The sequence below is a fragment of the Zalophus californianus genome, chromosome X (genome assembly GCF_009762305.2).
Source record: "Zalophus californianus isolate mZalCal1 chromosome X, mZalCal1.pri.v2, whole genome shotgun sequence".
Lineage (NCBI taxonomy): Eukaryota > Metazoa > Chordata > Mammalia > Carnivora > Otariidae > Zalophus > Zalophus californianus.
In genome coordinates this window covers 59,642,300-59,665,890 of record NC_045612.1, presented here as the reverse complement: position 1 = coordinate 59,665,890, position 23,591 = coordinate 59,642,300, and the positions used below count along the sequence as shown (strand labels likewise).

The following is a 23,591-nucleotide window of genomic DNA, read 5'->3' as shown; positions in this document are numbered from 1 at the left end:
CTTGGCATTTAGGCTTCTCATACCATTATCCTACTTCAATTCCTCTCCAGTCATTTGTGTTCTTACGTTATCCCTCTTGCTAGACTCCAAACTCCTTAAAAACAAGAAAAGTCTCTAATGCATCACATTTTGTTTATGCATTCACTTGATGGACACTTGTTTTTTTTTCCCACTTTGGCTATTATGAACAATGCTGTTATGAACATTCATATGTAAGGTTTTTTAAGTTTTTTTTTTTTTAAATTTCAGTTAGATAACATACAGTGTAAGATTAGTTTCAGGTGTACAATTTAGTGATTCAGCACTTACATACAACCTGGTGCTCATCACAAGTGCACTCCTTAATCCCCAGCACCTATTTAACCCATCCCCCCAATTACCACCCTTGAAACTATCAGTTTGTTTTCTATAGTTAAGAGTCTGATTCGGACACCTGGGTGGCTCAGTTGGTTAAGTGACTGCCTTCGGCTCAGGTCATGATCCTGGAGTGCTGGGATCAAGTCCCATATCGGACTCCCTGCTCAGTGGGTAGTCTGCTTCTCCCTCTGACCCTACCCCCTCTCCTGCACTCTCTCTCTTTCTCTCTCAAATAAATAAATAAAATCTTTAAAAAAAAAAGAGTCTGTTTCTTGGTTCCTCTCTCTCTTCTTTATGCTCATTTGTTTCATCAAAATTAAAAGCTTCTGCACAGTGAAGGAAACAATCAACAAAACTAAAAGGCAACCTAGGGAATAGAAGAAGATATTGGCAAATGAATTATCTGATAAAGGGTTAGTACCCAAAATATACAAAGAATTTATCAAACTCAACACCCCCAAATGAATAATCCAATTAAAAATGGGCAGAAGACATGAATAGACATTTTTCAAAAGAAGACACTCAGATGGCCCACAAACACATGAAAAGATGCTTACCATCACTGATCATCAGGGAAATACCAAAACTACAACGAGCTATATCACCTCACACCTTCAAAATGGCTAAAATTAACAACACAAAAAACAACAGGTGTTGGCAAGGATGTGCAGAAAGGGGAACTGTCTTGCACTTAGTGGAATGCAAATTGGTACAGCCACTATGGAAAACAGTATGGAGGTTCCTCAAAAAGTTAAAAATAGAACTACCCTATGATCCAGCAGTTGCATTACTATGTATTTAGCTGAAGAATACAAAAATATTCGTTTGAAGGGATAGATGCAGGCAAATGTTCATGGTAGCATTATGTACAATAGTCAAATTATGGAAACAGCCCAAATGTCCATTGACTGATGAATGGAATATCAGTCATAGAAAAGAATGAAATCTTTCCATTTGCAGTGATGTCAATGGAGCTGTGGAGTATTATGCTAAATGAAATAAGTCAGAGAATGAGAAATACCCCATATGATTTCACGCATATATGGAATTTAAGAAACAAAACAAACAAGCATTTACAAGTTTTTGAGTATACATACATTTCATTTCTTTTGGATATATATATATACCTTAGAGTGGAATTGCTGGGTCCTATGATAACTCTATGTTAAAAATTTTGAGGACTGTTTTCCAACGTGGTTAAAACATTTTACATTTCCATCAAAAGTGTATAATGGTTCCAATTTATCCACATCCTGGTCAACACTTGTTATCACCTGTCTTTTTTATTATAGACATCATATTGGCTACTAAGTGGTATCTCATTGTGGTTTTGATTTCCATAATTACAAATGATGAACATTTTTGTGTATTTATTGACCATCTGTATATCTCCCTTGGATAAATGTGTATTCAAACTCTTTGCCTATTTTCATTTCATTATTTGCCTTTTTATTATTAAGATGTAAGAATTGTTTATATACTCTGAATACAAGTTCCTTATCAGATATGTGATTTGAACATATTTCCTCCCATTCTGTGGATTATCTTTTTCACTTTATTGATGTTCTTGTTTACAGGACCTCATGCAATTTTTTAAAGATTTAATTTATGACAATCTTTAACAACAGCCTGAAAATTATTGAAAATGTCTTACCCGAACTATTTCACAGTCAACATTTAATTCAGTTGCAACTGCTTCAATTTTCTCTCTACAGACAGAACCGAGGCTGGTCATTCCATTGTCCCAGTATCTCTTAAGGGTGGCTAAGTCTCGGTCACTGAACTGAGTGCGATCTTGTAGCTGTTAAAACAGATTTAAAATAATTAGAATAATCAAAGGAAAGAATATTATAGAAAGGACCATCTGGGTAATATTTGCTAGGTTACTTTCAACACATAATAGTAGCTAAATTAATTTCACAGTTTTTTTAATTAATTTATTTATTTGAGAGAGAGTGGGGGGGGAGGGGTAAAGAGAGAAGGAGAAAGAATCTTAAGCAGGCTCCATGCTCAACATGGAGCCTGATGCTGGACTCAATCTCACGCCCGTAAGATCACAACCTGAGCCAAAACCAAGAACTGGAGGCTTAACTGACTGTGACACCCAGGCACCCCTGATTTCACAGTTCTTAATATGTAATCCCCCATTTTGAAATGGGCCTGTCCATGATATTTATTTCCAAAACATGAAAGCATGCTAGAATAAAATGAGTAAAAAAATTTTAACTGTTAGAAATTAAGCAGTATTGATTTTAAATGGTTGTAATCACTTAAATAATACATTACCATTGTGGAAAATACAGATAAATTAAAAAAAGGAATTTAAATCACCCACAATTCTGGAAATAGCACTTGTTAACATTATAATGTGTATTTTTTCAAGTTTTTTTCTGTGATACACATATTCACATTACACTACATACATTTTTAAAATAACAGGATCACGACACTGTGTTGTTTTTAGATAAGTTAATCTAGATTTGCCATACATATGTCTTGTACTAATGTTATATTTAAAAGTGTAAATAAAAAATGTAAGAAGATAATGTAGCCTTAAAAATCATATTTATGGCTTTAGAAAGTTTCATAATAACCCTATACTTTTTGTATTTAGATTTCTTAGTCCAATAAACTATGGTCATTATATATTGTTTTAATTCAATGAATCCTGGAGGCACCCCTAGGAAGTAAATTAGAAGCATGATAGAATAATGACTTCCGGGCGCCTGGGTGGCTCAGTCGTTAAGCGTCTGCCTTCGGCTCAGGTCATGATCCCAGGGTCCTGGGATCGAGTCCCACATCGGGCTCCCTGCTCAGTGGGAAGCCTGCTTCTCCCTCTCCCACTCCCCCTGCTTGTGTTCCTGCTCTCACTATGTCTCTCTCTGTCAAATAAATAAATAAAATCTTAAAAAAAAAAAAAAAAGAATAATGACTTCCATTTTGCCAATAGGTAGTCAGAAAAGCAAGGTCAGGGGACTCATTCAATAGGGCACAAAATGTCCATGGCAGAGCTAGAAACAGAAATCTGATTTTTTCTAGTAGCTTCATCCCTATGATGTCTCCAATTATCACAAAGGTTAGTGAAAAAATCTGAAAATAAATTTTAATGAAAAATATATATCCTGGGGTGCCTGGGTGGCTCAGTCGGTTAAGCATCTGCCTTCGGCTTAGGTCATGATCCCAGGGTCCTGGGATCGAGCTTGCATCGGGCTCCCTGCTCAGTGGGAAGCCTGCTTCTCCCTCTCCCACTCCCACTCCCCCTGCTTGTGTTCCCTCTCTCGCTGTGTCTCTCACTGTCAAATAAATAAATAAATAAATAAATCTTTAAAAAAATAAGTACTAGTACTGAATTACATGTTTCTAATAAATGAATCAAAACATGCCATCCAAGTTTTTTTTTCCAAGTGGACTAAGCCTCAAGTTATTTATTTTATTTATTTAAAGATTTTATTTATTTATTTGAGAGAGAGAGTGAAAGAGTATGAGAGTGGGGTGAGGGGCAGAAGGAGAAGCAGACTCCCCACTGAGCAGGGAGCCCAATGTGGAACTTGATCCAGGAACTCCGGGATCATGATCTGAGCCAAAGCCAGATGCTTAGCCAACTGAGCCACCCAGGTGCCCTCAAGTTATTTACATAAAAATCTCATTAGGTTCTCATTCTATATTGATTGTACAATAGTTTTGTAGCTAAAATTCTCAAAATAAAACAGAAAGCAAAATAAATGGTCGTCAGTTTCTATGTTGATTCCAATAATTCACCATAACAGCCAGCATAAGTATTCTCATATATTTCCATTGCAACAAATTCTCCAGTGCAAGCCAGCCTATATTATTGTCAGAGTGGAAGGAATAATGAACAGAACATTGAACACACTCAGTCATTTAATTTGTAATTCATTTAGAGGACACCCAAAGCTGATTCATCCCTTAAACTCAACTAAATAAAACCTGACTTGATTTGTTAGAAATGTGCTGGGGTCTCAACATTAGCAATGTTGAAAGAACGTTGTATGACAGTGTCTAAAAGTAGAAGCTTATGGGGGAAGAGCAGTTGTTTTTAAAATTTTTAAGAGCATATTTTAGCCAAGAAGATAAATAAGGTAAAAATAATTTAGCATTAAAACTCTAAATATTGATTTAGAGAAAGATAAAAAGGTGGACACAAAGGATAAGGTACATTCTGCCCTAAAGTTAAAATCAGTTTTGTTTTTCAATTGGGCTCTAAGGCCACTTTCACTTTACAAAGAAACCTACAACCTAAACCACTGGCTCAGTGAGATAAACATATTAAGCAATTCTCTTGTTGATTTTGTGAAAAGAGTAACATTCCAGTTACATTCCTTGACAATCTTGGTGAAAGCTCAGGCTTGGCCCTAGTGACCATATAATTGTGTTGATTTTATGTGGATTACATTGTAACACAATAAACAGAAACCTTCTGGCCTCTATACCAGCTTCGATAACATTTCTAGTCTAGTTTAGACTAGGAATTTAGTTATTGGCTTTTCTTTCAAAAGTAGAATTAGATGACAAAACTGTGATGTTGAGGAGCACAGTTTCCTGTTTTAAGTTTGTATTGTAGTTAAATGTAGAACTAAACTATGTATTTGTACTCAGAAGCAACCCCTTTGAAATGAGAAACATTAAAAATTTCTAATCCAAGTGACACTTCCCTCAGTTTACTCCAGTGTTCCATATGCTGTGCACTATTTGGTCTTATTTCAATCATCAGTCCAGACACTAGCTTGTACTGCTGAGATTCAAAAGTCTTTTGTGAAATTCTGTTTATCTTTCCACTTGACAATGGGCTCATTAATAGCAGAGATTATACCTTTTTACTTTTATTTTCATTGTAAAAGTGAATTAATAAGGCACTTGATAAAAAAATAGTCAAATTATCAGAAAGGTATAAAATGAGCTACAGTCTCTCTCCCTTATTTACAAATTCCTAAACACCAAAGGCAACTACTGTCAGTAATTTCCAGAGTAACTTTCCAAAATAAAAATGTGTATACACTTACAAAAAAAGGGATGATACTATAAACTTAATTTTTTTTTACTTAAGTTTATCTTGGAGATATTTCTATACCATCACATACAGATATACTACTTCAATCTTTTGAACTGCTGAATTGTGCTCCATGGAATACAACAAAATGAAAAGCTTTTGGACAGCAAAAGAAACAAGCAAGAAAACTAAAAGACAACCTAGTGAATGAGAAAAGATATTCGCAAATGACATATCCAATAAAGGGTTAGTATCCAGAATATATAAAGAATTTACACAGCTGAACACCAAAAAATCCCAAATAACCCACTAAAAAATGGGCAGAGGACATGAAAAGACTTTTCTCCAAAGTCATACAGATGGCTAACAGACATGAAAATGCTCAGTATCATTCATCATCAGGAAATGCAAATCAAAACTACAATAGATATCTCCTCACACCCTGTCAGAATGGCTAAAATTAACAACACAAGAAACAACAGGTGTTGTCAAGGATGGAGAGAAAGGGGAACCCTCTTATGCTGTTGGTGGGAAGGCAAGCTGGTACACCCACTCTGGAAAACAGTATGGAGGTTCCCCCCAAAATTAAAAATAACCACCCCACTCTTGATTTTGGCTCAGGTCATGGTCTCAGGGTTGTGGGATCAAGCCCTGTGTCAGGCTCCCCACTCAGCAGGCAGTCTGCTTCTCACCCTCTCCCTCTGCCCCTCCCCCTGCTCTCTCTAAAATAAATAAATCTTAAAAAAACACAATGAGATATCACCTCACACCTGTCAAAATGGCTAAAATAAAAAACATAAAAAACAACAAGTGTTAAGGATGTGGAGAAAAAGGAACACTCATGCACTGTTGGTGGGAATGCAAACTCTTGCAGCCAATATGGAAAACAATATGGAGGCTTTTAAATAAATTAAAAATAGAATTACCATATGATCCACTAATTCTACTACTGGATATTTACCCAAAGAATGCAGAAACACTAATCCAAAAAGATATATGCATCCCTATTTTTATTGCAACATTATTTACAATCGTCAAATTATGGAAGCAACCCTAGTGTCCATTGATAGATGAATGGATAAAGAAGATGTGGTATATATATATACAATAGACACCCTATGACTTAGAATTATCTAATGATGGAACTTTAGGTGGTTTTCAGGTTATTGCTATTACAAACAATGCTTAAATGGACAACCTTGTACATAGATCTTGCTTTATATTTGCAATTTATATATTATGGGAAAGTCCTAGCTTTGTGTTTTGATCATCTCCACTTTTTCCCATTGGTGAAGAAGGGATTCCTCCCCTAGAGTTATGGAGATAGCCAACCAAGATCTCCCAACACCAGACAGATAAAATCAACAGTAGTGTATTAGTCAGGTATACTCATAGCCTGGAAGAGGAAGGAGAACACCATATGCCCCACAGGGACACATGGAGATTCCATTTGGGAACAGAGTGCACAAGCAGAGGCTGTAGTGTAACCCCTGAGAGTGGTGAAACCCCCATTTCCCACAGGAGATGTGATTGTTTGAACTGAAGCCCTCTATTCAGGGATAAGCAGGCACTGTGCTTTGTCCCTGAGATAAGTTATTTGAATATGGTATTTTATCTGCAGGAACAGGATGAGAAGGGGAACTTGTGGTTGGCCATCCTTTGAGACTCTCTTGGCTTTCCTCAGATGTCAAAATGCATGTAATATGGGGCTTTAATATCAGGTCTTTTAATTTTTTTTGAATATATATATATATATATATATATATATATATATATATATATATATATATATATGTTTGTTAGAGCACAAGTAGGCAGAGGGGCAGACAGAGGGGCAGGAGAAGCAGGCTCCCTGCTGAGCAGAGCGCCCGATGTGGGCCTTGATCCCAGGACCCTGGGATCATGACCTGAGCCAAAGACAGATGCTTAACCAACGGAGCCACACAGGCACCCCTTATTTGAATATATTTGAGACACAATGTTACATTAGTTTCAGGTGTACAACATTGTGATTCAACTTCTCCATACCTTATGCTATGCTCACTACAAGTGTAGCTATCATTCGTCACCATGTAATACTATTACAATATCATTGTATGTCTTATGCTGTGCCTTTTATTCCAGTGACTTACTCATTTCATAACTGGAAGCCTGTATCTCCCACTCCCCTTCACCCATTTTGCCCATCCCCTACCCCTTTTCCTCTGACCATCAGTTTGTTCTCTATATTTATAGATCTGATTCTGCTTTTAGTTTGTTTATTCATTTGTTTTGTTTTTTAGATTCCACATAGGAGTGAAATTATATGGTATATGTCTTTCCCAGTCTGATTTATTTTGCTTAGCATAATACCCTCTAAGTCCATCCATGTAGTCTTATACCACAAATTGGAATTAGTGGGCCAAAGAATATGTGCATTTAAATTTTTATAAATATAGCCAAATTGCCCTTGGACAAGGACTGAAATATATGATAGTCCTTATTTCCCTATATCTTTGTAAATGATAGCTATTGTCCAACTTTGTAATTTTTGCTAGTTTAGTGAAAAATGGTACCTTATTGTTTTGATTTGTATGTCTTTAAGAATACTTACTTTTACATGCTTACTGGCCTTATGTATTTATTTTTCTGAGAAATGCTTATTTAAAGGATCATACTTTTCTTTCTTCTTTACTATTTTTTAAATTCATATACCTCTGTGCTAAACATGTTAGATATCATTTTTGCACACAGTGATATTTGTAATCACATTGAATACATTATCCATGATTAGCAATGCACTACCTTTTTAAATTATGTATGTGACTTTCAGAAAATCTTCTGTGCTACAAATATAATTCCATTTAATTTATTAACTGATACATTCTCTACCCTTAGTGAAAGTGCTTGCTTATCTGTAAGAGGGTAAATATGATGTAAGGACATCCTCTTTTGTAACTGCTGGGTGAAAATTTAATTTGACATTTTTTCCAAATTGTGGTAAAATACATATAATGTAAAATGTACCATTTTAATTACTTTTAAGTGTATAGTTCAGTGTAATTATATTCACATTGTTGTGCAACCAATCTCTGAATTTTTTTATTCCCATTAAATAACAAATTCCCCCATTTTCCTCTCTCTAGCCACTGGCAACCACCATTCTACTTTCTGTTTCTATGAGTTTGACTACTCTAGATAGCTCAGGTAAGTAGAATAATACAGTATTTGTCTTTTTAACTAATTATTTCACTTAGCATAATGTCCTCAAGGTTCATCCTTATTATAGCATGTGTCAGATTTTTTTCCCTTTCAAGAATGAATAATATTCAATTTTATGTATACAGAATATTTTTTATTTTTTTTAATTCTTTTTTTTAAAGATTTTAACTATTTATTTGACAGAGAGACAGCAAGAGAGGGAACAGAAGCAGGGGGAGTGGGAGAGGGAGAAGCAGGCTTCCCAAGAGCCAGGGAGCCTGATGCGGGGCTCAATCCCAGGACCCTGGGATCATGACCTGAGCTGAAGGCAGATGCTTAATGACTGAGCCACGCAGGCACCCCTATATAGCACATTTTTTAAATCAATGCATCTGTTGATGGACATTTGGGTTGCTTTCACATTTTGGTTATTGTGAATAATGCTGCTATAACCATCGGTATACAGGTATCTGTTTGGGTCCCTCCTTTGAATTCTTTGGGGTCTAAACCTAGAAGTGGAATTGCTGGATTATATGGTAATTCTATTTTAACTTTTTGGGATATCATCATACTTTTTTTTCATAGTGGCTGCATCATTTTATATACCCACCAATAGTGCACAAGTGTTCTAAATTCTCCACATGCTCACCAACACTTGTTAATTTCTGTTTAATAGTAACCATACTAATGAGTTCTGTGGTAATATTTCATTGTGGTTTTGATTTGCATTTTTCTGATGAATAGTGGTATTGGCATCTTTTTATATGCTTGCTAGCCATTTGTATATTTTCTTTGGCAAATTTCTATTTAAGTCCTTTGCTCATTTTTTAATTAGGTTATTTCTTGCTATTGTTTTGTTGTAAGACATTTTATATATTCCTAATATTAACTCCTTTTCAGTTAAGGGATTTATCTTTTACATTCTGATAATTTCTAGTCCTTGAATTTCTGAGATATATTACTGATGAGGGAATAGAAGGCAAGCTGAGGACAAAGCTGACACCCCACAACCCCCTCCCAAGGAATATATGTGACATTCCTCAGGCACTCCTGGCTGCCCTAAAGCTAAGGAAAGAATCCTGCAAGAAGAGCAAAGCATTTCTATCAATAACCTAGCTTCCAGAAGGAAATGTAGATACAATTAAATGTCCTTATAATCTGCAGCTCATTGACAGATACTTGAAGTGGGCAGAGTGTAATGTTCCTCCAGGAAACTCCCAACTATCTTCATGTTATTGCCTTGCTAGAGGGAAAAACAACCTTAACTTGACAATGGCAAGTCCTCTGGTATACTGTGAGTCTTCTTTAACATATTAAAATCCTTTTAAAACTTCCCTTTTCCTTACCTCCCCTAACCCCATAGTATATAATCAGCCACCCCTCACAACCCTGGTGCAGCAGCTCTCTCTGCCCTCAGGTCCTGTCCCCACGCTTTAATAAACCACCAGTTTGCACCAAAGACATCTCAAGAATTCTTTCTTGGTCGTCAGCTCCGGACTTCACCCCACTGAACCTCACCTATATTCCAAAACCACATCATTACTGTGAGGATTAATTTTTTGGGTTAACTTGACTGGGTCATGGGCTAGCCGGACATTCAGTCAAACATTGTTCTGGGTGTGTCTGTGAAGGTGTTTCTGGATAAGATTAACATTTGAATAAGTAGATTGAATTAAGCAAATTGCCCTTTCTAATGTGGATGAGCCTCATCCAATAAATTAAATACTTGAATAGAACAAAAAGGCTGAGTAAGAGGGTACTCCTGTCTGAATGATGAGCTAGAATGTTGGTCTTTACTGGCCTTTGGACTGGGACTGAAACATTGGCTCTTCTTGGGCCTGGAGTCTGCTGCCTTTTGGAATGGATCTTGCACTATTGACTGCCCTTTTTCTGTCATTTAGACCTGGACCAAAACAACACTTTGGCTCTCCTGGGTCTTTAGCTTGCTGATGGTGGATCCTGGGACTTCTCAGCCTCCATAATTGTGTGGGCCAATTCCTTATAATAAATCTCTCTCTGTAAGTATACATATATTCTATTGGTTCTGTTTCTCTGAAGATCTCTGACTAATATAATCTCTTTATAAACCCAATACCACTTATACTTATTTTTAAGATGAACTTCCTTCAGTTTTACACTATAGTTGTCTAAGCATGGAGTATCTTTGAATCTTTAGTCCCAGGAGTATTGTCATCTGAATTCCTGATCCAACATCCTTCTAAAACCAGCATATGTGAAAATTTACTGTCATTTTGGTTTCATTTTTTTTTTTAACGATTAGCGGTCAATTCTAGAGTTTAAACTGACATTGCCCAGCTAATCTTTTACTTGTCACATGCAGTCTCAATCACAATCTTCTGCTACAATAATGTCATGTAAAAATATTGTGCAGAAATAGAAAACTTCTATCTACTGACAAGCAGAAGTGAAGCAAAATCCCATATTACCATAACTAAGCTTAAAAACATTGGATGTAGATAACAACTTGTTAAGGAATTTGCTAAAGACATTGACTCATCTTTGGAAAAAAATAACTGTTTTTGCTAAACTTGGAAGGCAGCAGTCTCAATACAAAATAAAGGAACTGTTGATAAGCCTCTATGTACAAGAGCAAACTTGCTCAAAACAAAACAACGAAAATGAATCTCACACAATAAGGTACATTACTTCAATGTGTATGCAAAAATTCTATTCTCCAGCACCAACAATTAAAATCCAGAGGCAGGGGCACCTGGGTGGCTCAGTTGGTTAAGCGACTGCCTTCAGCTCAGGTCATGATCCTGGAGTCCTGAGATCGAGTCCCACATAGGGCTCCCTGCTCAGCGGGGAGTCTGCTTCTCCCTCTGGCCCTCCCCCCTTCTCGTGCTCTCTCTTTCTCTCATTCTCTCTCTCAAATAAATAATTAAAATCTTAAAAATAAATAAAAATAAAATCCAGAGGCAAAAGAAGTTCTGATTATGATTGGTACATGGTCGGTAGAGGCTTAGGACTGGTGCTAAGTAGCAAGCTGCAATTTTCCTCAGTGTAAAATAGTGGGAATAAAAAAAGGTCCTGGATTTTAATCTTAGCTCTGTCTCTTCCTAGTTGTGAGCAAATGACTTAATCTTAACTGAAAATAGGAATAATACCACCTATCTCATAAGATTGTTAAAAGGGAAAAAAAGGGGGGAGGTGCCTGGGTGGCTCAGTTGTTAAGCGCATGCCTTTGGATCAGGTCATGATCCCAGGGTCCTGGGATTGGGCCCCGCATCGGGCTCCCTGCTCTGCAGGAGGCCTGCTTCTCCCTCTCCCACTCCCCCTGCTTGTGTTCCCTCTCTCACTGTGTCTCTCTCTGTCAAATAAATAAAATCTTTTTTAAAAAAGGGAAAAAATTTTTAAAAGGATTAAAAGAGAAAATCCACATAAAACAAATCATGCTCATAGGGGGACCCAATAGATGTTAGTCTTCCTCTGACACTTACCTCCCACACACACTCCCACCTCTATCCTAAACAGGAAGAAAGTACAAAGTGCTATTAGGGAAGACTAATTCATAAAACTCACATATACCTGACAGAATAACCTGGTATTGTAGAAAGCTGCAGTAGCTCAGCATGCTTGGAATTTGCTCTAGCTTCTTTATGAAGGGCATCTAATCCTGCCTATTATTATTTTTTTTTTTTACCTTTTTTTTTTTTTTTTTTATTTATTCATGAGAGACAGAGAGAGAGAGAGAGAGAGAGAGAGAGGCAGAGGGAGAAGCAGGCTCCCAAGGAGCAGGGAGCCCGATGCGGGACTCGATCCCAGGACCCTGGGATCATGACCTGAGCCGAAGGCAGATGCTTAACCATCTGAGCCACCCAGGCGCCCCTGCCTATTATTTTTTTTATAGAAATTATATACTTGCATATATTCAAGACAGAGAATGTAGCTTTTTAAACATATATATTTATATTTGAGTCACAAGCACCATGAAACACAGATGTCACTTGGATGATAGCTGGAATGTGGAAAAGGTCTGATTTCCTACCTTGCCAGTATCATGTTACTATTCAGAAAGATATATACATAGCTCCATCAGAAGCTCTTCTAAGGATTCCCCAGTGATGGCTGCTCAGATTCACATTTAGTACTGCCAGCTACTCTGTGCTCCCTGAGGAACCTTCTATGTTGCCTAAATTAAATATTGGGGCCCAAGACCCTGAAGGAAAGTCTGGAGCTGAAAAGTAAACTGCTGTAGGCATCTTCTGCAATATGTTCAGTTGCCCATTTCCACCATTTCTACTGCTAACTTCCTACAGTTCCTATACACTGGCTGTATTTCTCCATTATTCATTTAATAATTGGTAAAGTTAGGAAGAATTTAGTTTAAAAAATAAATCAAAATTGAAAGCCCACACCAAAATGTAATTTGAAAGGTGTCTCTTACTGATACAACAGAATGAGTGTGTAGATGTATTGGAATGTTCAGATTTAATAAAACAGTAACCATAAAACAGGAGAAAAAGATATCACAGAATTAGAGACAAAGGAAGTAAGCATATTAGCAAATCAGGTAGTTAAGCACTGAGGAAAAAATACATGATTTTTCCTTACATATCTCTTATAATCTTAATTCAACAGCAGAAAGTGTTATCATATTTTTTCAATGTTAAGTAAAATTTTTGGCATCGTATATAGAAATATGCATATCCATATTTAATATACAATTTTAAGACATACTGAATGAAAAAACTTTTTGCATAATCTTATATGAGGAGAGAAATCAGTGGTAAACCTTCCACTAGAAAGGATCTTTTGTCAGCCAATTAACATTATTGGTTATCTAGTGGGTATGCTGTACATAAGTATACAGCAGTACTGTTTATAAGTTTACATTTGCTGCCACTAAAACTAATTTGTGGTCAAGGATTCTATAATAAAGTTCAAACCTTAGAAAATGTTTGCCTTTTAAATTCTTTTCTTTAATCTCATTTCATTGTACAGGTACTTATTTATCCTTACAGTCTCTTATAAAAATACTTCTATCTTATCTTACTGAAGTAAGGTATAACACAGATCTAAAACTGAGAATTGAGAATTGTATTTGAAAATTTAATTAAACTCCAAAAGATTTATCAGAAGGTATGACTTTTAAGCCAATGTTCTTACCCTAGGATAGGAAACCTTCTGAAATAAGTATAAAATAAATACAATCATAAAATTTAGACATTTGATTTGCTTCATGTGAGAGAAAGGACAATCTAATAAAATATCTACATAGCAGGTATCCTGACAGCCCCACTCCTACCCTAAAACCCCCAGGTGAAAGACAAAAAAAAAAGTCCATAATTACTCTGACAACTATATTTAAAGCACTCATACCTTTAAATGATAGCGTTAAGTTAGTTAATGTCATTAAATTGCCCAAAATTAGACCTATTTTGGTTTCATTAAAACTATGCCATTTAAAAATAAATTATGGGTTTATTCACAAATGCTGAGGTTTTGAAAATGGTTAAAACAAAACAAACTGTAAGCACATAAACATTTTACAAAGATAAAGACATAATTTAGGGAAAAGCCAGCCTTACCAGTCAGGATGTCCCTAACCTACCCATTGTGAAGGAACTAAGAACAGAGCTACTCTCAAGAGTAGCACAAAAGATTCAAAATCCAAATCCATTTAACTTACATATTTGATATTGAAAGTAGAAAACATTGCCTTTAAATGGGCTTTGATCCATGTTTGGAAACACTGAAACCTGGTAATGAATGTGGATTAGCAAAAAGATTTCGTTCTGAGTCTTGGCACTTTGAATATTATGGCAAAAGAATATGGATACTTAAAAACTCAAATTACAAAATGCATTTGAATTACATAGAAACGTTATCTTAAAAATTAAAAAATAATTCCTAAAACAGTTTTCAATAGCCAAATTAAGTTGTGATCATTTTGAAAATCTGAACAATATATAAAGTTTAAAAGTGATACACATGAAATAAAAGCACAGTGTTCTCATTCTGGCCATTCCTAATCTATCTATAAAGTGATGCCACGAACAACACAAGGAAAAAACACTTTGGGAGAGTAGACTTACCCTAGCAAATGTTTAGAATTAACATAACTGTTTGTGGATGACTGAAATTAAGTCACCCAAAGACTATTCCTAGATGATTTTATAATATCTCACATGAATTTTGAAATCTGATTTCATGAAAACATAAACCATACCTGGAGAAATCTAGATCCAGTACACATCACAAAACATCTCCAAAAGAATGTACATTTGTTTCTTGTATCCCATAGGTAATACTGAATATTTGTTATTTTATATTAATGTGCATTCTTTTGACCTTTTCACTAATAATGTCAGTAATAAGGACTAAAGATTTTAAAAGTCATCAAGACAATATGTTTGGCTACATTTACCTGTTGTTGCTGTATGTTTTGTTAATATTGCATTCTGTCCCTAGAAGCATCAAACATCCCAATTCTATCCACACATGCATCTAGTTCTAAAGAATGTGGTCCAATAGACTTAAAATCATTATTACTGATAAGTGTAAAAACTAATTCTATTTTTTCCAGAACATTAACTTGTGATTGATGTTAACTAAACTTACTGTGGTAATAATTTCACAATATATACACAATATATACATATAACAAATCATTATGTTGTACACCTTGGAATAATGCAATGTTATATGCCAATCATATCTCAATAAAATTGGAAAAAATAAAATAATAAATATAATAATATATTGGAAAAATAAAATAAACCTAATAATAGTAATAAAATAAATAAAAAATATAAAAAATATAATAATAAATATATCATTAAGGCAATAATTCATGTTTGGTTTTATTTTGGACTATGTTAAATATATTTTATACAAAGAAACTTTTAAATAGTTAATTTAATTTTCCAATATTGTAGCTTAATAACCTTCTTGTGCATGACTAGTTATAGTATAAATATCACTTTAAGTTCTTATTTAAATTCTAGTTAGTTAGCATACAGTGAAATAATAGTTTCAGTTGTAGAATTTAGTGATTCATCACCTACAAACAATGCCCAGGGCTCATCACAAGTGTACTCCATAACACCCATCACCTACTTAACCCATCCAGCTGCCCACCTGCCCTCCATTAATCCTCAGCTGCTTCTCTGTACTTAAGAGTCTGTCTCATGGTTTACATCTCTTTTTTCCCCCTATGATCATCTGTTTTGTTACTTAAATTCCACATATGAGTGAAATCATATTTGACATAGGCCACAGAAACTTCTTTCAAGATTCATCTCCAAAGGCTAGTGAAACAAAAGGGAAAATGAACTTTTCGGACTTCATCAAGATAAAAAGCTTCTGCACAGCAAAGGAAACAGTCAACCAAAGAGGCAACCCACAGAATGGGAGAAGATATTTGCAAATGACACTGCAGACAAACCACTGATTTCCAAGATCTATAAAGAACTTCTGAAACTCAACACCCAAAAAGCAAATAATCAAGTCAAAAAATGGGCAGAAGACATGAACAGACACATCTCCAAAGAAGACATACAAATGGCTAATAGACACATGAAAAAATGTTCATCATCATTAGCCATCAGGGACATTCAAATCAAAACCACATTGAGCACATGACCTCACTGATATGAGGAATTCTTAATCTCAGGAAACAAACTGAGTGTTACTGGAGTGGTTGGGGGTGGGAGGGATGGGGTGGCTGGGTGATAGACATTGGGGAGGGTATGTGCTACGGTGAGCGCTGTGAATTGTGCAACACTGTTGAATCACAGATCTGTACTTCTGAAACAAATAATGCAGCATATTTTAAGAAAAAAGAAAAAGAAGAAGATAACAGGAGAGGAAGAAAAGGGGAGTATGTCAGAGGGGGAGACGAACCATGAGAGATGATGGACTCTGAAAAACTAACTGAGGGTTCTAGAGGGGAGGGGGTAGGGGGATGGGTTAGCCTGGTGATGGGTATTGAGGAGGGCACGTTCTGCATGGAGCACTGGGTGTTATGAACAAATAATGAATCATGGAACACTGCACCAAAAACTAATGATGTAATATATGGTGATTAACATAACAATAAAAAATTAAAAAAAAAACACATTGAGATACCACCTTATACCAGTTAGAATGGCAAAAATTGACAAGGCAAGAAACAACAAATGTTGGAGAGGTTTTTGAGAAAGGGAACCCTCTTACAGTGTTGGTGGAAATTCAAGTTGGTACAGCCACTTTGGAAAACAGTGTGGATGTGTCTCAGAAAATCAAAAATAGAGCTACCCTAAGACCCAGCAATTGCACTCCTGGGTATTTACCCCAAAGACACAGAGGGAGTGAAAAGAAGGGCCATATGCATCCCAATGTTCCTAGCAGCAGTGTCCGCAATAGCCAAACTGTGGAAAGAGCTGAGATGCCCTTCAACAGAGGAATGGATAAAGAAGATATGGTCCATATATACAATGGAATATGACTCAGCCATCAGAAAGGATGAATACCCAACTTTTACATCCACATGGTTGGGACTGGAGGAGATTATGCTAAGTGAAATAAGTTAAGCAGAGAAAGTCAATTATCATATGGTTTCACTTATTTGTGGAACATAAGGAATAGCATGGAGGACATTAGGAGAAGGAAGGGAAAAATGAAGGGGGGGAAATCGGAGGGAGAGATGAACCATGAGAGACTATGGACTCTGAGAAACAAACTGAGGATGTTAGAGGGGAAGTGGGGTGGGGGGATGTGTTAGCCCAGTGATGGGTATTAAGGAGGGCACCTACTGCATGGAGTACTGGGTGTTATACGAAAACAATGAAGCATAGATCACTACATCAAAAACTAATGATGTATTGTATGGTGACTAACATAACATAATAAAATAAAATTTAAAAAAAACGAAATCATATGGTATTTGTCTTTCTCTCACTGACTTACTTCGCTTAGCATAATATGCTCTAGATCCATCCATGTCATTGCAAATGGCAAGATGTCATTCCTTTATATATGTCTAGGAAGATGTTGCAACAGCCAATGTCAAAGAGGTTACTGCCTGTGTTCTCCCATATGATTTTGATGGTTTCTTGTCTTGCATTTGGGTCTTTCATCTATTTTGAATTTATTCTTCTGGATGGTGTAAGAAAGTGGTCCAGTTTAATTTTTTGCATGTTGCTCTCCAGTTTTCCCAACATCATATGTTGAAGAGACTGTCTTTTTTATTGGATATTCTTTCCTGCTTTGTCAAAGATTAGTTGACCATATAGTTGTGGGTCCATTTCTGGGTTTTCTATTCTGTTCTATTGATTTATGTGTCCATTTCTGTGTGATTACTATATACTCTTGATCACTACAGCTTTGTAATATAACTTGAAGTCTGGGACTGCAATGCCTTCAGATTTGCTTTTCTTCTTCAAGACTGCTTTGGTTGTTCAGGGACTTTTGTGGTTCCATAAATGGTTTAGAGTTGTTTGTTCTAGCTCTGTAAAAAATGCTGGTGGGATTTTGATAGGGATTGCATTAAATGTGCAGATTGCTTTGGATACTATAGATATTTTAACAACATTTATTCTTCCAATCCATAAACATGGGATATTTTTCCATTTCTTTGTGTCCTCTTCAATTTATTTCTTAAGTGTTTTATAGTTTTCAGAGTACAAATCTTTCACCTCTTTGGTTAGGTTTATTCCTAGGTATCTTATGGTTTCTGATGCACTTGAAAATGGGGTTGACTCCTTGGTTTCCTTTTTGCAGCTTCATTATTAGTGTATATAAACCCAACAGATTTCTGTTTGTTGATATTGTATCCTGTGACTTTCCAGAATTCATGTATCAGTTCTAGCAAATTTTGAAAATTTAATTACAATATATCTTGATGTTGGCCTGCTTTTGTTGATTTCCATGGGAGTTCTCTGTGCCTCCTAGATCTGGATGTCTGTTTCCTTCCCCAGATTAGGGAAGATTTCAGCTATTATTTCCTCAAATAAATCTTCTTGCCCCTTTTTACTTGCTTCTTTTTCTGGGACTCCTATAATGAGGATGTTATTTTGTTTGATGGAGTCACTGCGTTCCCTAAGTCTAGTCTTGTGACCCATAATTCTTCTTTCTCTATTTTGTTCAGGTTCATTATTTTCTATATTCTATCCTCTATATCACTCGTTCATTCCTTTGCTTCTTCCATCTTTGCAATCATTACATCTAGTCAGTTTCCAATCTCGCTTATTGTATTTTCATTTCTGACTGTTTTTGAACTGTTTTATCTCTGTTGTGAGGGTCTTCCAGGTGTCTTAGATACTTTTCACTAGCACAGTCAGTATCCTTATGATTGTTGCTTCAAATTGTCCATCAGGCATGTTACTTATGTCTACTTTGTTTAGAACTCTTGCCATGACCTTTTCTTGTTCTTTCTTTTGGGATGAATTCCTCCATCTTGGTGTTTTGTGTAGGTCACTGTCTTCTCTGTGTTAGAAAAGTCTGTTATGTTTCCTGTTCCTGAGAGTAATGGTTTCATGCAGAAGAGGTCATATATTGTCCAGGGCCTGGCTCTACAGGGAGTGTTTCTGGTATGTGCTGTGTCCACTCTGCTGCCCTGTTTTGGCTGCTCTATCCTTCATGTCAGTCATCTGCAGAGGCTCTCCTTGCCTGCAGTGGGCATTGTTTGGACATTGGCCAGAGTGTGGGGAGATTTAACTAGGTATGCTCTGGTCTGCTTGCTAATTGAGACCTGACGCTACTTGCACTAGAACTGAAGCCTTGCAGAAGTCTCTGTTCAGAAGACATGGTGTTTGCAAGTGTTTCTGCTTGCCTTCTGGGGAAGGAGCCTGCTGCCCTGGGACTTAGACCTACTTGCCAGATAAAAGCAGTACCTGCAGAGCCACAGGGGGTGGAGCTTGGTGAAAGTGTGTTAGGTAGCCAGTTTTGGCACTGTGCTATTTACTGAATCCGGTTTATGCTAAAGTTCGGGAGAGGGAAATGGAGCCAGCCAGCTCTTTTGTCCCTGTCTCTGTGCTTGCTGTTCTCAGGGCAGCACTCTTAGAAGAGCCAATAATCTCCTATTGTGTGTCCCAGGCATTATTCAGATTGCCATTTTTATGCTGTCCATCTTCTGGTTGCTTGCCTGCGTGGAGCAGTGTAATGCACTTTGGGCTGTATCTCAGTCAAGCCTGCTGACATTAAAACTCCAAGAATTCAGGATGTGTTGTGGCAGGGGCCTGCACTAGTCTTCTGGGTAAGTGACTCGCTGTGCTGGGATGGATGCAGGTATGACCAAGAAGGGCAGTTGTGCCAGAGTGGAGGGTCGTGGGACTTGGAGCAAGCAGGCTGAACAGCCTTTGTTAGGGTGAGAAGCCCTCAGCAGGTGTTTCTGCACCCATGCTGAGGGGTGGGAAAAGGAAATGGTGCCCACCACCTCTTTTTTCCCCAGAGAAGCATCTATGAATGTCACCTTTCACAGATGAGCTCCAAGAACAGAGTACAGTCTCTACCCCATTTGCCTTAAGTGATCCTCAGTTCATGATATTGGCTCTGGGGATGTTTGCCTTCTCTCCAGGAGTGGGGTAGTGCCTTCAGGGCTCTTTCCTAGCCAAGCTTGTAGACCTTTAAAAACACCAGTCTCAAGCTGTGCTGGTTGCAAAAACATGAAAATCAGTCCCTCTCGTTTTCCCAGGCAATGGCTTTGGGGAAGTGTTCTCATTGTGTGTTTCCCTGTATCTCCTCTCTCTCTATTTCTCTCTCCAACCAGGGTTCCCTCCCCTCTGCAGTACCCTCAATCCATTTCTCCCCTAACATCTCCACACTTCCTACTTTCCTCAATGTGGCCTCTTCTCTCCCTCTAGTTGTGCAGTTTGTTCTGTCAGTCTTCAGGTCTATTTCTTGGGTATTCAGAATGATTTTATAGTTATCTAGCTATGTTCAAGGGACAAGGCAAGCTTAGGGTCCTCCTACTATGCCACCATCTTAGCTCCCCCCTCTTATAGTATAAGTATTTTTTAAAATCATATTACAAAATGTTGTTTAGCTTTTAACTAGAAGTTACTAGAGGGCAGAGATTGGAAGAATTAACTTCCTTTTGTACAACACTTAGCATAGATTTAAGAGTATAATTCTGAGGCATGTGGCTCATAGAACCACAGAAAAAGTAGATCTCTAGTGATTCTTAAGTCCAGGCTGGACAACTTCAAAATTATCCAAGATAAATGAGTATCAGTATTTTTCTGTGATTATCCAGTGTACAAAAGGAGAATCTATGCAAGTTACCAAAAGATTTTAATTTGTTATAACTTTTGCAATCCCATGTACATAAATTGTAAGTAAAATAAAGTAATTGACTCATTTTTCACACATTCTCTTGCACAAGAAAATACTTTAAAGAGCTAGTCAGAAAAATTAGTATTTCAACATGGTTAACAATAAGGGATTCAAATGGAGACTTGTCCCATAATAAGGCATATCTAAAACGTGGATAACTATTATTGGTTATAGCAGTAACTATATTGGTAAAGCAGATAAATGTAAAAATTGAGAACTACTATACAATCAATTTAATTTTGAAAGGCTGAAATTTTGTGGAATCCATTGCAGGTTTTACACATATCAGTATAGCCTTTTGTTGCAAAATTCTCTGTGTTTTGACAAATTTATACTGTAATATGTCCACCATTACAGTAACATATAGAATATTTTCACCTCCCTAAAAAGAAATCCCCTGGAACATGGGGATTTATTCAACAACCATGCCCCAATGAAACCATGGAAACCATTGAACTGTTTATCATCTATATAGATTTACCTTTTGAGAATGTCATATAAATGGAATTATACACTAATAAGCCTTTTAAAACAGGTTGCTTCAGTGATTCAACATATCTACATTTTATGCTATGCTCACCACAAGTGTAGCTACCACATGACACCATACATGACTATTACAATATCATTGACTGTATTCCTTATGCTGTCTCCTTTATTCCCATGACTTATTCATTCCATAACAGGAAGCCTGTATCTCCCATTCTGTTTCGCCAATTTTGCCCATCCACCCACCCCCACGTTCCTCTGGGACCATCAATTTGGTCTAGGTATTTATAGGTCTGACTCTGCTTTCTGTTTGTTTATTAATTTGTCTTGAATATAGATTCCACATATGAGTGAAATCATATGGAATTTATCTCAGTGTGCTTTCTTTTTTTAATAATTTTATATTTTATTATGTTATGTTAGTCACAGTACAATACATCATTAGTTATTGATGCAGTGATCCATGATTCATTGTTTTCATATAACACCCAATGCTTCATGCAGTATGTGCCCTCCTTTGTGGGCTAAAACATCCCCCAACCCTTCCCATTTAACCCTCAGTTTGTTTCTCAGAGTCGAGAGTCTCTCACGGCTCGTCTCCTCCTCCAATTTCCCCCCCTTCATTGTTCCCTTCTTTCTCCTAATGTCCTCCATGCTATTCCTTATGTTCCACAAATAAGTGAAACCATATGATAATTGACTTTCTCTGCTTAACTTATCTCACTTAGCATAATCTCCTCCAGTCCCAACCATGTGGATGTAAAAGTTGGTTATTCATCCTTTCTGATGGCTGAGTCATATTCCATTGTATATATGGACCACATCTTCTTTATCCATTCCGCTGTTGAAGGGCATCTCAGCTCTTTCTACAGTTTGGCTATTGCGGACATTGCTGCTAGGAACATTGGGATGCATATGGCCCTTCTTTTCACTACATCTGTGTCTTTGGGGTAAATACCCGGGAGTGCAATTGCTGTGTCATAGGGTAGCTTTATTTTTGATTTTCTGAGACACATCCACACTGTTTTCCAAAGTGGCTGTACCAACTTGAATTCCCACCAACACTGTAAGAGGATTCCCTTTCTCAAAAACCTCTCCAACGTTTGTTGTTTCATGCCTTGTCAATTTTTGCCATTCTAACTGGTGTAAGATGGTATCTCAATGTGGTTTTGATTTGAATGTCCCTGATGGCTAATGATGATGAATATTTTTTCATGTGTCTATTAGCCATTTGTATGTCTTCTTTGGAGATGTGTCTGTTCATATCTTCTGCCCATTTTTTGACTTGATTATTTGCTTTTTGGGTGTTGAGTTTCAGAAGTTCTTTATAGATCTTGGAAATCAGTGGTTTGTCTGCAGTGTCATTTGCAAATATCTTCTCCCATTCTGTGGGTCGCCTCTTTGTTTGGTTGACTGTTTCCTTTGCTGTGAAGAAGCTTTTAATCTTGATCAAGTCCCAAAAATTGATTTCCCTTTTATTTCACTAGCCTTTGGAGATGTATCTTGAGAGAAATTGCTGTGGGTGATGTCAAAGAGGTTACTGCCTATGTTCCTGTCTCACGTTGAAGCCTTTCATCCATTTTGAGTTTATCTTTGTGTATGGTGTTAGAATGGTCAAGTTTTATTCTTCTGTATATAGCTGTCTAATTTTTCCAGCACCATTTATTGAAGAGACTTTCTTTTTTCCATTGCATATTTTTTCCTGCTTTGTTGATTATCTGACCATAGAGTCGAGGGTCCATATCTGGGTTCTCTGTTCTGTTCCCTTGATCTATATGTCTGTTTTTGTGCCAATATCATGCTGACTTGGTGATCACTGCTTTGTAATATAGCTTGGAATTGGGCATTGTGATGCCCCCAACTTTGTTTTCCTTTTCAACATTTCCTTGGCGATTTGGGGTCTTTTCTGATTCCATACAAATTTTAGGATTGTTTGTTCCAGCACTTTGAAAAATGTCATTGGAATTTTGATTGGGATGGCATTGAAAGTATAGATTGCTCTGGTAGCATAGATATTTTAACAATGTTTATTCTTCTGATCCATGAGCATGGAATGTTTTTCCATCTTTTTGTGTCTTCTTCAATTACTTTCATGAGTGTCCTGTAGTTCCTAGAGTATAGATCCTTTACCTCTTTTGTTAGGTTCATTCCAAGGTATCTTATGGTTTTTGGTGCTATTGTAAATGGAATTGTTTCTCTAATTTCTCTTTCTACAGTTGAATTATTAGTGTATAAGAAAGCAACAAATTTCTGTGCATTGATTTTGTATCCTGCCACA

The 23,591-nt window shown here is 36.7% G+C and overlaps 1 protein-coding gene across 1 annotated transcript in view; it reads right to left on the bottom strand.

Annotated features, from left to right (window-relative positions):
* Nucleotides 1–23,591, bottom strand: part of HDX (highly divergent homeobox) — a 257,563-nt gene that overhangs the window by 95,433 nt on the left and 138,539 nt on the right. The window contains exon 5 of the mRNA XM_027608559.2: nt 2,012–2,158. Coding sequence (XP_027464360.1) covers nt 2,012–2,158 — 147 coding nt within the window. The remainder of the gene's footprint in view (nt 1–2,011; nt 2,159–23,591) is intronic.